The 15,431-nt window shown below is 37.6% G+C and overlaps 2 protein-coding genes across 2 annotated transcripts; one reads left to right on the top strand and one right to left on the bottom strand.

Moving 5' to 3' along the window:
• Positions 1 to 237: 237 nt before the first annotated feature.
• hif1an (hypoxia inducible factor 1 subunit alpha inhibitor) lies at positions 238 to 9,297 on the top strand. The gene is made up of 8 exons (XM_034152266.1): positions 238 to 603; positions 4,044 to 4,294; positions 5,278 to 5,426; positions 5,787 to 5,932; positions 6,206 to 6,312; positions 6,762 to 6,825; positions 6,922 to 7,032; positions 7,347 to 9,297. Exons 1-8 carry the CDS (start codon positions 424 to 426, stop codon positions 7,401 to 7,403), a joined length of 1,065 nt encoding a protein of 354 aa, XP_034008157.1. The 5' UTR covers positions 238 to 423; the 3' UTR covers positions 7,404 to 9,297.
• Positions 9,298 to 9,392: 95 nt separating this feature from the next.
• On the bottom strand, positions 9,393 to 14,231 carry cuedc2 (CUE domain containing 2). The gene is made up of 9 exons (XM_034152268.1): positions 13,986 to 14,231; positions 12,500 to 12,585; positions 12,274 to 12,417; positions 12,133 to 12,194; positions 11,864 to 11,985; positions 11,575 to 11,742; positions 11,432 to 11,496; positions 11,284 to 11,344; positions 9,393 to 11,196 (listed from the first exon to the last, which is right to left on the bottom strand). Exons 2-9 carry the CDS (start codon positions 12,571 to 12,573, stop codon positions 11,050 to 11,052), a joined length of 843 nt encoding a protein of 280 aa, XP_034008159.1. The 5' UTR covers positions 12,574 to 12,585; positions 13,986 to 14,231; the 3' UTR covers positions 9,393 to 11,049.
• Positions 14,232 to 15,431: the final 1,200 nt, after the last annotated feature.

Below are 15,431 nucleotides of genomic sequence, written 5' to 3'. Positions count from 1 at the left end.
TTGGTATGTATTCCTTGTGTTATTTTCTGTTTATTTGTCAGTTTTCTGAACTAATGCAAGAAAACCTAGTGCAACAGCTCCCTCTCGCGGTGCAGTGAAGTTATTACAACATGAGCATTGAAGCATCCAGGACATTAGATGTCGCTGTCCGAAATTAAAGGCATAAAACTCTCTGAGTGTTGTCCTGATTTCTTATGCTCGGCTCGTTGGCTTTCTGGCTGTCAACACGGTGTGTAAACAGCTACACGGAACAGCCGGGGAGAGGGGCTGCAGCAGGACGGCTTCTCCTTCATTAATTTAATAACGGTGAATGGGAAAGCCTGTATGAAAGTCTCTGTGGCCTAGCAGAGTCCGGAAGAGAGGAGGTGTGTGGGTGTTTCATTGTGAGGAGGACGGAGGCAGGGAACCAGCTTGTCGGGGACCATGGCAGCGGTGTCCGTCGCGGAGGCTGATCCGGCGACCAGTGAAGGCGGAGTGGCTTTCACTGGCGTCCAGAGCCGGGGCTGGGATGAGTCTCAGCTCCGAAAATACTCTTTCCAAACCAAGCCCATCCCCAGACTGTCTCATGCAGACCCCAGAGCAGAGATCCTAATAAACAACGAGGTAAAGCCACTCAGATAGCTCAACTTTAATGTATAGATCTGTATGTTTTTCAGCATGGAGACCTGCAGCACAATCCCTTTTATATAAGGTTATTGGTCAAAAGCATGAATTGGTGTGCAGTATCTTATTAACATATAGAGAGGATGTGAAAGTAAAACGTTGCTATACAATTTACAAGTGTATTAACCCTAGCCTGGTTTTGAGTGAAGCACTAGGCTATTAAAGTCATTCAAGGGAGCATTATTATTATTATTATGTATCCCCATTTAAAATAAGACACAAGAGAAAGGGATTTTTAACATTGGATATTCTGTTCTATAATTTTGTTTTTTTAATATTGCATACTGTATAGGCCTACTCCATTGGCCATTGCAATGGTTAATTGTTAAAACATAAATGTTATTCCTGTAATAAGATTTCTAGCTAGATTACCATTTGCAATGATTTGAAGCACTTGAGAAAGTAGTACCAAATGTGAACCATACTGTATAATGCTTACCTCTTTACTTAAGTTTCTATTAACAAAATAAACCAATATACTGACAACAAGGAAGATCTTGAGTAGTTAAAATCAGGATACATGTAATATAGTACATTGTTTTTTTAAATCTGACTTTTTCTTTGGAGTGTTTATAGTTTTGGAAATGCATAATGAAACATATTATAACTGCAAAGCTTATTAGGGTTTCACATTCAAAAGTAATCCTCTTGGAGATGTCACATCAGGTAGTTTGACTCTGGCTGAAAACACCTGCTGTGCTGACATTTTTGTTGTTGCTTAGTCAGAAAAGCCATACCGTGGTGGGTTATGTCACCAGTAGGCTATATTAACTCATGTGGATGTCCTCTTTCCCCTCTCATTTTTTGGTGAAAAAGCAGTGAGTTAATGCATAAACATGACAAATCATCCTGAAAGGCTGGTTCTACGTGACAGGTATGAGGCAGTATTAACCCAATGATGTCATCACATTTCTGACTCTGCCTTTAAAAGGAGTGAACAAGCTTCTTTGACATCCATGAAGCACACATGAAGACGTAAAAAAGGAACACACACCATTGCACTTGTGGTGACAAACCTCATCCCATGTCATTATTTTGTATTCATTATCAGAGTCAGATGGAGCGTTTCCCAGGATGGCTTTATAACTGTTGAACAAAGACAACAGTTAACAACACAGCAATCTCCTGATAGGGCAATGAAGCATATGGCTTTCATGGACGTGCAATACTACGTGCTTTGTGACTTCTTATTGTACCTGTTTTAAAAGGAAATGCATATTCACCCCACCCTTAATGTTGTAATTAATATAGGGTTGACTTGTAAGTAAAGTTTGTTGTCTTGGGGTAACTTAGGGTGCCATATTAAGTGTAGATAGGCTATAACATGATGGTGGCCAAAGCAGCTTGAAAAAGTTAGGAAGAGGCTTCATGAGGCTGGCTGCCTGCTGATAAAACAGTATATCAATTGATAGCGTTACAGGTATGTTGGTGCATTTTATGGTTAGGTGAAAAATCGCTTATTTTCTCATGATTGCAGAAAGCTAGTGCTGTACACATCATGTTATTATGTTAATTAACCACCAATTATGTTTATTGTGATGCAGGATCCTATTGACTTGAATAAAGCTAGTGCTTGTTGAGAATATGAAAAGAAACAGCCAGGAGTTTATTAAAGTGTCTCTTATCCAGATACAGGTGCACAAAGATGTTAGCATAGCTAGATTCTGTCTAGATTATCAGACCTGAAGCTTTCTCTTCTGTCTAATGATTCCTATTGTACAGGAATATGAATCAGTTGTCATCAAAACTTCCCAAAATGGACCAGCTTCTGTATTTTCACTCAGTTTTGAATGATTAAAACCTACTATTTCCAGCTCTTGACAAATGGTTTACAAGAATAACAAAACTCTTATGGAATTTTAACCCACGCACCACATTTGAACTTACATCAATATTGCTCAAGTGAAGTAAAAAGCATTGTCCAAGTTCAAGAAGGCAGAATATGTATTTTTTTTTAACTGTTAAGGAAATTCATGTTCTTTCATAACCGCATTAAAAATATGTTTTTATGTATTATTACCGTTAACGTGGGCTGATTTGACTGGATTTGTACCTTCAACCTAATTGTAGATATTGTTTTTCACAATGAGGTTCATAATTTGCATCCATATTTCAACAATTGTATTTCTTTAAGTCCTCAAAGTCTGCTTTCATGAAGTCATGAAGCTAAGCTAGTTAAGAAATAAAGTGTAAACTGAAATGTGCAGACAAAATAGGGGATGATGTGCAACACAATCAGTCAGGTCGAATAAAAATGATTTGTTATTGTGTGCAATTTGCACTAATATAATGGAGGTGTTAAAGTGCAAGATAAAACCAGATGCATGTATGCACTCTTATTCACCATTTGTTTACACTGTTATTGGTTTGGCCTCAGTGAAAAGGTAATTATCAAACGCTGTTTTGGGAATCTCATTGGTTAGTTCTAAACACTGTGATACACTAATGAATAGATATCACATTAACTTAAAAAAAGAAGGTTAGTTTCTATTGCGAACTTAACAGGGAAGTACACTGGTGAGAGTGCTATAAGAACAGCACTGATGTGTCTAAATATGGCTCGTCCACGTCGCCATATTAGATAACGTTAACTGTTAAAAACATCCTTCTTGTACCCTGGGGAAACGCAACACGTATTCCTGTGCGCATCCAATCTTATCCAGGCAGAATCAAGACTTAAGATACATTTTAGTTAGCCTGTTCAAAAAGACACATAATGCTGATTTTACAACAAGCACAACATTATTTTAACTCTTTTGCACCGCAGAGTCCGCGCGCTTTCGGGCGAAAGTGAAACACCGAGCCGGTGCAGAGAGAGAGAGATGAAGAGAGAGAGGGGGAGGGAGAGGGAGGGGGAGGGAGAGGGAGGGAGAGGGAGGGAGGGAGAGGGAGGGAGGGAGGGGGATGGAGAGTGAATGCGTGCTGGTGTACGTTCAGTTGGTCACGTAGTCCTCGGAGCTCGGTGTGTGCAATGCCATGGACTGCCGTATCGATGTACTGTAAAAGTGCCATAAGCTAGATGAAACAAGTGATATTACACAATTTTCGCAGTAACATCTCTTACTTTAAAATGATTACATATTTTATTTTATTATCAACTGTTATTAACATATTAACAATATGACTATTCATTTAAGGTGTATGCCACTATAGTATATTTAGAACAACTTAAATCCCATAATAATTAAAGAACCAGTCCTTTAAATTCTGTATGGAAAACCAGTGATCCCTTTCAGCAGTGCTTATTCTATAGTGCATTTGCTGCATAGTGCATTCACTTGTGTAAAGACTTATTCTCATGAAATAAAGTAAACAAAAGCTTTTTGTAATATTATTGTATTATGTTTGTGTACATTGAAATGTTCTTTATCTGTTTTCAGGAGCCAGTGGTTTTAACAGACACAAACCTTGTCTATCCAGCACTCAAATGGGACATTGACTATCTCCAGGAGAACATTGGAAATGGAGACTTCTCTGTTTACACTGCACACAACCATAAATTCCTCTACTATGATGAGAAAAAAATGGCTAACTTTAAGAACTTTGTCCCCAAGTCAGAACGGATGGAAATGAAATTCTCTGAATTTGTAGAAAAAATGCACAAAACGGAGGAAATGGGAGGAGAGGAGAGGTAAGATACATTTATATATCTAAATTGGAACAAGAGTATGATATACGGTTTGTTTATATTAACTCCTGGGCTGATGCTTAATCACAACAAAGTTGTCTCTTTGAAGCTTTGCCAGGCCAGGAACTACATGTGACTGTGTTGCATGTGTGCTTAACAATAAAGGGTGTTTTTGAAAACATAAATTGGCACAGGAAGATGGAGCAAATGACTAAGCATTAGACGTGAGAATCAGGGGACAAGCTGTTTGGCTCTCTGGTGCTTACAGTGGATCTTATCTCTTGAATTTTACTGTCCATTAATCATCAACAAATTTCATTTAACACCCTTTCAAACTGTAAATATTGTATCAGACTACTGGTATACATGAAAAACTGCAGTAAATATACAAAGAACAGACACTGAACATGTATTGCGTGTGCCAGGTGTGATCCATGTGGGGGGATGGGCACATAAGAGCGGGAAATGTGTCAAATTGTTCTGTGTGCATGTGTTTGTGAGTGCCAGGTATGATTCACATGGGGGGATTGGGCACATAAGGGGGGGACACACATCTAGAGTATGTGTGTGTGTGCGTTTTATCTGATCTGGATGGTTACTAATTCCTTTTCTTTATGGCAGTCATTTTTGACCGGGAACACCATGGGTGTTACAAAGTTGACTAAATCATCCAAAATTCAATGAAAGTGGTGATCAGCAATTTTATATGTTAAAATGTCTACTGTGAGGGATATCATAAAGCCTTAATGCAATCGAATGTAAAACAAAAAAGTTATGATTGATGAAAGTAGTACATCGGTCAGATTTGACCCGAAGACAACAGGAGGGTTAAAGAGATGTAGTCTGCTGAAACAGAAGTGCCTTGTAAACAAGCGTATACCCTGCAGACACATTAAGAGTAAAATGAGCTGCATTGCGACTTGTTTCATGTCTCATAGAGCAAAACAAGGTGGCTCATAAATGTTTTTTTTCTCATGCATTTCAAGGGTTTATCTGCAGCAGACCCTGAATGACACAGTCGGGAAGAAGATAGTTGTTGACTTCCTCGGTTTCAACTGGAACTGGATCAACAAGCAGCAAGCCAAGAGAAACTGGGGACAGCTGACATCAAACCTGTTGCTCATAGGCATGGAGGGTAAGCACTCCTACAGGAAGCAGTGAGATTAGATTAGTTATACTGTATTGTTCCAAAATGTTGGAATTGTTCTGTTACAGCAGCTGTGAACAAGTCATTATACATGATTTAAAAATGTTATTAAAAAGTAAATATGTTCATTTCAACAGCAGAACATATACTGTCTATCTATCGAGTATCTATAGATCTATACATATACATAATAAGTTAGAATAACCATTAGTAGACCAACCTACTACTAAAAATATATAATCATAGGATACTTTATACATAATACAAGTTGCTTATTTTCTGCTGTATAATGTGGGCCTCAATGTTTTTCAAAACGTAACATTTTCTGTGAATATTCTCTCCCCACAGGCAATGTGACACCAGCGCATTACGATGAGCAGCAGAACTTCTTCGCACAGATCAAAGGCCAGAAGAGATGCATCCTCTTCCCTCCAGACCAGTTTGAGTGTCTCTACCCGTACCCTGTGCACCACCCCTGTGACCGGCAGAGCCAAGTACGCAGCACAAACCTAGGGTTTGATAATATGTGAACTTGTAATAGCATAGTGGTAAAGATTTTTCACAGCAAAGTTCTCATAGAAAATTATGACTATTGAAGAAAGTGAAAAAGATAAATTGGTGGTATTTCCATAGACAAGAAAATGTATAAATACTTCATAAACTAGCACATTATTCAAAAGTAAGACTTTCCCTTTTACTTTTCCGACATTTGTTTTAAATTGTATGTTCATGTTTTGTTTACTTATCCGTATTTGTTTCCTTCTTAGGTTGATTTTGATAAGCCCGATTTTGAGAGGTTTCCAAATTTTACAAATGTTGTTGGCTATGAGACTATTGTGGGCCCCGGAGATGTGCTCTACATCCCGATGTATTGGTAAGATCTACGTCTGCATGGTCTTTCTAAAGAAATGATGTATTCCTTCTGTAGAAAAATTAGCTCCACCTCTATAACAGATGATTTTCTCTAAGCATTGACTTTCTTGGATGCACTGCCAGCTGATGTTTATTTCATCTCTCTGGTTTCCAGTATGTTCTTTTTTTATATTTAACGCCTCAACATACTGTTAGAAAATGATTCATCAATGTTTTATTTGTATTTGTTGTTCAGGCTTTTGTTGATAGATATTTATGCTGTCAAATGTAACTCTTGTATAATACAGTTTCCATAGTTTAGCTAATGTGGAGCATGGGTCCAGAGTGAGTGCAGGGTTTTGGTGTTATTTTATAAACTACTCTTAACTGGCAAGATGAAATGCAGGAACAGTTGCTTTTACAGCTGGAGTGTGATGAATTTAGTTATCTATATTTATATTCTTTCCTCAGGTGGCATCATATTGAATCCCTGTTGAACGGTGGAGTGACGATCACTGTAAACTTCTGGTACAAAGTACGTATATTTGAGCCTTTGTCACTTTAACTTTGTGTTATCTTTGCCACTACATGTTGCTTTATGATCACTCACTTATGTGTTCCTTTTGTTCAGGGGGCCTCCACACCAAAGAGGATAGAGTACCCGCTGCGAGCTCATCAGAAGGTGGCCATCATGAGAAATATTGAGAAAATGCTGGGAGAAGCACTTGGAGACACACAAGAGGTAAAAGCACCTCCTATTATATCGTCTTAACAAACTCCTTCCGATCATCAGCTGCAGAAGTCACACACTATGGTCCAAAGTCACTTTCTAGAACATCAAATCAGATCCACATTTAGGTCACCTGTTATGAAATTAACATCCATTACATGAAATCCCCGGGGCATGCTGACCCTTCCAGCAACCTAATTACTGTGAATATTTATGGCGTACCTGATTTAGTACAAAAGAAAGATCTATGCATTCTGGGACCATGCAATACGTCTGACAATGTGAAGTAGCCTTTCTTAACCAAGTGTCCACTTGTTTCCCTGTAGGTCGGACCTTTACTGAAAACGATGATCAACGGGCGATATGACCAGGATCACAGTTAGAGACACTCTGCTTTGGAAAGCAGCTTTGGTTTGCTGTGTGGAAGTCTGACTTTGGAGCTCCATATCATTGCACGGCAATGCTTCAGTGGTCTCCCAGTGCCATCTGACTACTTTAAGGAGAATGTGCCCTTCTTGAAGACGTTTTTTGTCCTTAAATAGCAGGCCTAATTTGGCTTAAGTCTAGACATATTCATGTGAAACAGTGTTTTCACAACATTCTCATAATTCACGTTTTTCAACCAGTTGATAAGTTGTGTGCGTTTGGTACCTTTTAAACAACCTCTTTACTTTAAATACTTGTGGATGAGTCGTGGAATATAATAGTGAATGCAAACTTAAATGCAGTACATTTCTTATACAAATGTAATAACTCAGTTGTGGGTAAACTTACAAAGTGTGGAGTGATCATATTGTATTCTCCATCTTTATCACAGCTTTAAAACAGATTTGCTTCAGAAAGATCACAGTTCTTTTAAGTGTTTAAAACATATTTATCCACGCATCTCCACGCCTTACTACATGCTTTTTGGGAAGGGATCTGCAAGACTTTTCAGTTTCAGTGAAGACAGCATAGGCACGGTAATAAAAACACATGAGGACAGTGATAAGACCTAAGATTTTTATTGTCATAACTACACTGTAGCATGACAATAAAAGCCTTGAAACACTGGGATGAGTATGATCAAAAAATATGTGTGGGAAAGAATATGTGACTGCTTGCAGCTAAAATGTTAAAGCCGAGCAATGCTGCTTTATGTGAATTTATGTTCTTGCTTGTTTGATTTATTTGACTTTATGAATGTGTTTTTCCAAGTACCAGTAATAGGTGAGGGAACACTGAAAAATAAGACACATTGCAATTTTTGTTGCAAATACAGTTAACTTATATTTGCAAGAAAACATTGCCTGCAATTGCTTTTTTTGTATTTTATTTAAGTTTAAAATGGTATAAGTGGTTAACCTGAACAGCTTACAATTTTGATTAATGTCTCATATCAAAAGACTGAAGTAGCAATGCCCTCTGCTGGGATGTAGCTTACTGTATGTATCAGCCATTGCATTGCAACATTAAATGCCATCTAGTGGTGAAGTTGTCTAGTTACCTGGTCCATGCACTATAGTGCTGCATTTCAAATATTCACTGTGCTCTATTAAATGCAGAGGGATCTGAGACGAAATCTCCTTGTGATATGTTCAAAAGTTTGATTCCACTTGAAAACCTGTACTTGCTCTTTTGATTTCTGTCGGTTTACAATCCTTGGAAATGCACGTATTTTTTGCTTACATGCAACATTACTTAAAATACTTTAAAGTAAAAGCAACGGGGAATGATGGCTATTTTATTTTCAGGTTAAAAGTGCACTTCAGAAATGTTTAAAGAATGTGCATTTAAAAAAAAAAGGGGACAATAATTTCACGTGTTGTGCTGATTGTGCCAAACCAACAAACAAACCAGGAGACAGCCTCTCCAGAACTTTTTGTCCTCCTGACACTGAAGTGAACTATAAAAACCTCAACATCCATCATTTTAAGAATATACACGTGCTAGCATTGTGCATATCTTTTTCTTACAAATCACAAGATCATGAAAAAGAAATACTTCTTCCTTAAAAATGTTTTATTTATGATGTAAGACTCTCCCCTATTGCTTGGTTAATCCTGTTTACTGTGTGTGCATCGCTTAACAATGGCATGGCACAACATGTTATGACTTGATTTTTTTGTTTTATGGTCAAAATGTTTGTTTTCACTCTGGTATTAAACAGCTTTAAAGGTGAGATTGACAAGGGTTCATAGAGATAGAGTTGGTTTAATTGATAAAAGCCTGTTTTGTTGTTTGAACAGACAGTATGTGCTCTCCTTGTTCCTATGAATAAAGTTTGTTTTCAAACTTTAACACAACCGAGTCCTGAATGATGTGATGGTTTATATACACAAAGCTATGAATTAAAAATATTTGAACGCGTGAACAATTAAAGAACCACAATGTGAATGATATACAAAAATTAGTATTTATTTACTACAAATTGTGCGTTAGTTTTCTCGTAGCGCAGTGTTCAAACTCTGAAAAAACTTGACTTGGGAGCTTCATATAGTAACTAAAGACACGTTTGCTGCAGTAACAACACATCTTTTCAACACTCAATTGCATTACAACTACCTCAGAAAAACCACCAATCAAAAACAATACTTATAGTTGTACAGTGGAACACAACAAAAAACAACGGTATATATTTGGAAAAAACCCACAAAAAACTCCTGACTAACCCATTTATCCTAATACAACTGACAAGAATAAAATGAGAAACCAATCGTAATCAAAATCTCCACAACCAACAATTACAAGCGAAGCAAAATTCACGACACAAATGAGATGAGCTGTGATAGAGGACCAACATCATGTTAACAGACCCTTAAAGCACACAACGGCCCTCTTCACAATAAATACTTGATTGGAGAATTAGCAATTCTAAACAGCTTTACTAAAAATAGAGATAATTATATTGGAACGAACTTCAAAATCAAGTCCTTCTGCAGCATATTTCGCTTAACATTTAGCGGGCAACCACAGTGCTCCATTTTAATGTGTCAAAAATGATAGTGCTGTAACAGTTTCTGCACCTCTTGAGACTTGAATTTGTTGTGCTAGAAAATTAATTAGCATTTAATCAGGACTTCGAGTGTTAGCAGCAGAGCTACTTGTGATGAGGACAATTCAAGGTTGAACTTATCCTCCTCCAAAGCACACAACCTTGTTCACCATAGATCTCCTGAAAAAGCTATCTGAATAATTTTGCTAAAATCTGGAACAAATTGATAAAAAAAACAACGTTATCCAGATAATCGTTGTTTTGGGTCGACACTCAGTACTGAAATGATGGTCTTATTCTAGTAAAATAAACTGTGGGTTCAATTTAAGTAACATTTCAACTAAATCCCTAACTCAGGGCAACCATAAATACATTCTTAGGTGAGGAATGCTGAAGATCGCCCCTGTACAAATTGGCATTAAAAAAAAGTTTCAGAAAATACTTTTTATTTAAAAACCATTTTGTAGCACAACAAATTGTCCCATTCACAAGGATTGACCGAGCCTTTTCCCAGCACTGTATGCCTGGATGATGTAAAAATATAATTTTAAATGAAATTGGCATCAATGATATATATTTACATAAAAATGCAATCATGACTTGAAATGTCTAGAAGAAGCTCTACAGCACCATAAGATCTTATTTACAGGAATGATAATAGATCCAGCTCGACAACGTCATGATAATGAATCTGTATCATCGTTTGGGAGTGAAAATAAATAAATAAATGAAGAGGTAAAAAAGGACAATAATGTCAGTGCAACATCAGACCTGCTGAGATGGCAACAAGTAGATAGGTATTCTGATTCTGATAGGTTAGGCTGTTACACGAGAACACAAGTTACAACATATCACACATTTTAAAAGCTTCTCAAGCAACTGAAACACTGATTTAATGTTTTAACCAAGGCATAAAATGGCAACACAATTTCAAAATAAGCCACTGACACACCTACAAATATATGTTCCTATACTTGAGCCAAATGAACTTAATAAATAATATAAAAGTGTAAACAATATTGTCAGTAGCTGCTCTTACACTGTTGTGCTCATCATCAATGGAATCTGTACTTTCGTGCAGGCTTCAGGTTGACATACGTCTTCTTCATGTCCTCTTCGTCGTCTTTCTTCACCAGCTGATAGCGCTCTCCTTTTGTGGTTACCACCTGGTTACCGTGGTACCGAACTAGCTTCTTCGGAGCCTGTAAAAAAACACCAGGATAAGGGTTGTAAAGCATGAAACATATGTAACTATGGTATAATTACATTTTAAATGGAGGATAACTTACCTCTTTAGGGGGCAAAGGCCTGTGTGTTTTTTTATCCTCATCCCTGTCAACTAACATGTACCTATGGAGAAGAAACATAGTCATACAAATAGAAACAAAGAAGTGAGGACAGCTCTACTCTCCACAGGATGATAGCAATCTTACTCACTTCTCAAGGATGCTCTCTTTAAGTTTTTGGTCTGGCACTGAGGAAATACTCTTCCCGGGGTTTACCTGAGACAACAGAACACCATCAAATCACACTGCATAACACACACAGTGGCAGTGGGTCAGTGTATAGCATTTACTCACGTTAAGAGGAGTTTGGCTGAGTTGGACGTCGCCCTCTATGATAAGGCGCACAGCTTCCTCAATGTCTCCTTTGGCAATACACAGGGCGCTGCGAGCATCGGACAGACTGCACTTTGGAAACATTTCCAACAGATGCTGCTCCTGGGACTCCCACTTAGACACTGGTTGCTGGGCATTTACACGAAGGTATTAGCTCCAAATTACATTATTGCTAACTACATCAACAGTGGGTCACACAATGAGAAAACGTAAAATTAAAGTAAAGGAAATATTGTGCTGAAATGATTACCTTGGCAGTGGCGCCCTCTGTCTGTGATTTAAGGCACTGCGTTTCTGCTGGTGGAGGTTCACTGGGCGGGGTGGGGAGTTTTAAGGAAATCTCTTTTGTCCTTGCCTTAAGCTCAACAATTTCTTCACAGGAAACGAATTCACATCAGAATACTGTAGTACAACTGTTAGCTGATGATCCCCATCCAACATTATACAAAAACATTTGGAAAAGTTGCCACAGTAGCCTACTGCATGTAATAGAAATAATAAAAATGTAAAGAAAAATACCTGAGGTCCGAGCAGTTGCCAGTTTTGAAGCTAGATTGAACATCATTTCACAGACCTTGACACTGCAAATATAAAAACATAATTGTAGGAACAACAAACGTTGGAGTTATGTAATAGAACAAAGTGTAACTGCCTGTTTACCTGTCAATTTCAGCAAAGCCAGGTATGTAAGCTTCTAGCATTTCTGCAAAGTCCTCCACGTCTAAGTTCTCCTCAACACTCTGCTCGGAGCCCAGATCCTCCAGGACTCCAGTGATGTAAAACAGAAGAACATCATCCAGTGTGCTGGATTGAGCGGTAAAAAAAAGAGGTTATTGTAAGACTGACTTTTTTGTAAAGATGCTACGAAAGTTGGGCAATTGTTTACCTGAGATCTGCGTCAGGAATGTAAGCCTGAATAAATTCGTACAGCACACTGTGGATGATTTTGTGGAGTTCCATTGCGTTCTCCTTCTGTGCAATAGAGAAATAAAGGGTCAGTAGTGCTGGAGTTCAGCTACAGAGAGTCAAGGCAGTTATAGTGAGCAGCACCAGTGGTGGAAAAAGTATTCCGATTCTTTACTTGAATAAAAGTACAATACAACAACGCAAAAATACTCAATTTCAAGTAAAAGTACAGCATCGAGAATGGTACTCAGGTAAAAGTATTGAAGTACGATGAGTAAAATGTACTTTAAAGTATTGGAAGAAAAATAATCATTGCAGAAAAAGCTTAAACAATATTTAAGTATGTTAAAGCAAAAGCAGCAAATCTTCCCATTTAAAAAGCTGGAACTTTTTTATATTTTTTACCAAAAAACTTGCCACCCATGGATTTAGTTACTTACAGTAAGTATAATGTTGGACAGTTTAATTTATACCAAAACAATCATATTTAAACGTTTTTCCAAATATTGTGTGTCAAAATCGTCAACTTATAAAGTAACTAGTAAACCAATCTGTAAAAGCAATGTAGTGGAGTAAAAAGTACCAACATTTGCTTCCAAAATGTAGTAGAGCAGAAGTATAAAGAAGTATAAATTAGAAGAAGTACTTAGTTACTTTCCACAACCGAGGAGCCGCGACTGCAAACTTTGAATAACCAAAAACAACAGTTGTCCTTCGTGTAAAAATGTTGCTTAGCTCAGACCAAACGTCCCATGGAGATGTTACAAAAGCATTTATTATGAAAGCTTGGTGATGAGATTTTGCTGCCACACATCGCTGTCGCGATAGGTGAGTGTTGAGTTTTACGACCCACCGAAAGTTACTGAACTTCTAATTTGGGGGCTTTGATTAATTTCACCACAAATCGACAGGCCTGGAATGGATGCAACTACAACACACATTTGAATAGTCGAGGAAACCCCTCAACGTATTCCAAAATCGAAGTAAGTATTAAAGTGACAGTGACCCAATCGTTACAAAGATAATTATACATGTAGCTTATAACACCAACCACGTGTGTTGCCCCACACTCATAACGTTAGGTTAACAACCCTCCTAATGTAATGCATTTGTTGGCCATACATTACTTGGACATTACATATAATTAGCAGCTAACCTAGCTAACGTAATGTTTAATAAACAACGACACCGCTAAGCTATCATTTGCTAAAGTTAAACCGTTGCAGGCGTGTGTTATCATCCACCACACACAGCCAATTGTTCCATGCACTGTCATAAATGACTTAACATTATCATTGTGCATTCGTCAATACGGTTACAGTACATCATTGTTTCCTGTAGGATAAATAACGGTAGGTTGCTAAGGCTAGTTATTGTTAGCAACTGCAAGCTAACGCGTTCTATGCTAAACCAACCTCGGTTAATTAGCGCTATACCGGAGCGAACGTAAATGGAGTTAAACTTACTGTGGCAGATATTATAGGGACATGAAGCTCACAGTTACCCCCAAATGTGTGAAGGGGATGGTGTTTGCTTGCTATCCGTGCTGCTGGACGTTAGCCTGCACGATTCAAAACACTAGCACGTCACATCCTCTGTAAACAGCCTGGTTAACTGCAGCAGTTTGAATGTCTGTGCAGCTGCGAAGTTATTGTTTAAAATGTATTCGAAATTATGGTTTTAGCTAAGAATAGAGTATGTTTTGTTTTCTGTAAAGACACAGAAGTATTTTTGATGGATTATTCACTGACCTGCAAAGTTCCCTGCATAATTTATACTAGACTTCTGTTCTGACCTTTATATACTGCTTCTGACACAGACCAGTCACTACTGAGGGACTGATGATTAGCAACTACAAAAAATAGATAATTCATTTAATCATTGGAGTATTTTTTAAGTAAAATTGCCCCAAATTTGCTTTGCTTTGTTAATCTCTGTTTTGTTTAATTACACAATCGATATCTTCGGGTTTCAAGAATAAAGGTCACTTTGGGCTCTTAGAAGCACCTTTTTCATGAATTAACCAACTATATAAATAATTGGCAGTTGCTGCCCTTAGTTACATGATTTTTTGCAAAGATTATCAGGCTTAGAACCTTTTTTTAATCCCTAAATTACCTCTTTATTTCAGTTTAATCTCTAAAGCTAAAATTATTTAAACTATTGTTATTGCAAGTTAAGTTTTAGGGCAACAAAAAACTGGATCTCAGTAAAGTATAAACCAATTTACTTTTTGGGTTTGTCAAAATGCAGGACTCAAAAACAAACAAAGTTAAATCCAATAGGTTAAACGATCTCTACACTAATGACTGAGTCTTTAATAAATTATACTGCTTCTCAATAAAAGCTGCATCAGAAACATATACTAATGACTCTAATATGTTACAATCTGTTTCAAATTAACAAATAAATAAACAGCAAATATGTTTGATAAAGTCTTTGTTCTTAATAAACGTGAAACTGTCTGTGACCCACCTATCCTGACTCAGTGTCTGAGCACTGGTCTAGTCTTCATTAGGCCGGTAAATAGTCTACTCTCACTTGGACTTTATCTTATATCTTTTGCCAGAAGCATACATAGTTGATGATCAAGGTGTTATCTGAGGCAACATCAATGATGTCATCAGATCCTGCTCTCAGTTTCCTCCGCCTGTGTTGGTATTATAGCAGATATGTACCTGTAAATCATTAATGCCCATTCAATTGTTTCCCTGCTCCCTAGATCTCTTGCTGGCTGTAGTATTTCATGGGGGATATATAGTACGCGTCGCTGATAAAACAAGCACGAACAATTCTAAACTTGGCTGAACTCTGTTTCAACTCTGAGATCATGGCTAGACAGGTGGAGCTGAGGTATCGGAGGAGAGCGTGTAAAATACTGCAAATGAGAGCATCTCGGTTTTCTGTGTGAG

The sequence above is a fragment of the Trematomus bernacchii genome, unplaced genomic scaffold (genome assembly GCF_902827165.1).
Source record: "Trematomus bernacchii unplaced genomic scaffold, fTreBer1.1, whole genome shotgun sequence".
Taxonomy (NCBI): Eukaryota; Metazoa; Chordata; class Actinopteri; order Perciformes; family Nototheniidae; genus Trematomus; species Trematomus bernacchii.
The sequence above is the reverse complement of the archived record's forward strand: the minus strand, read 5'-3'. Positions and strand labels throughout refer to the sequence as shown.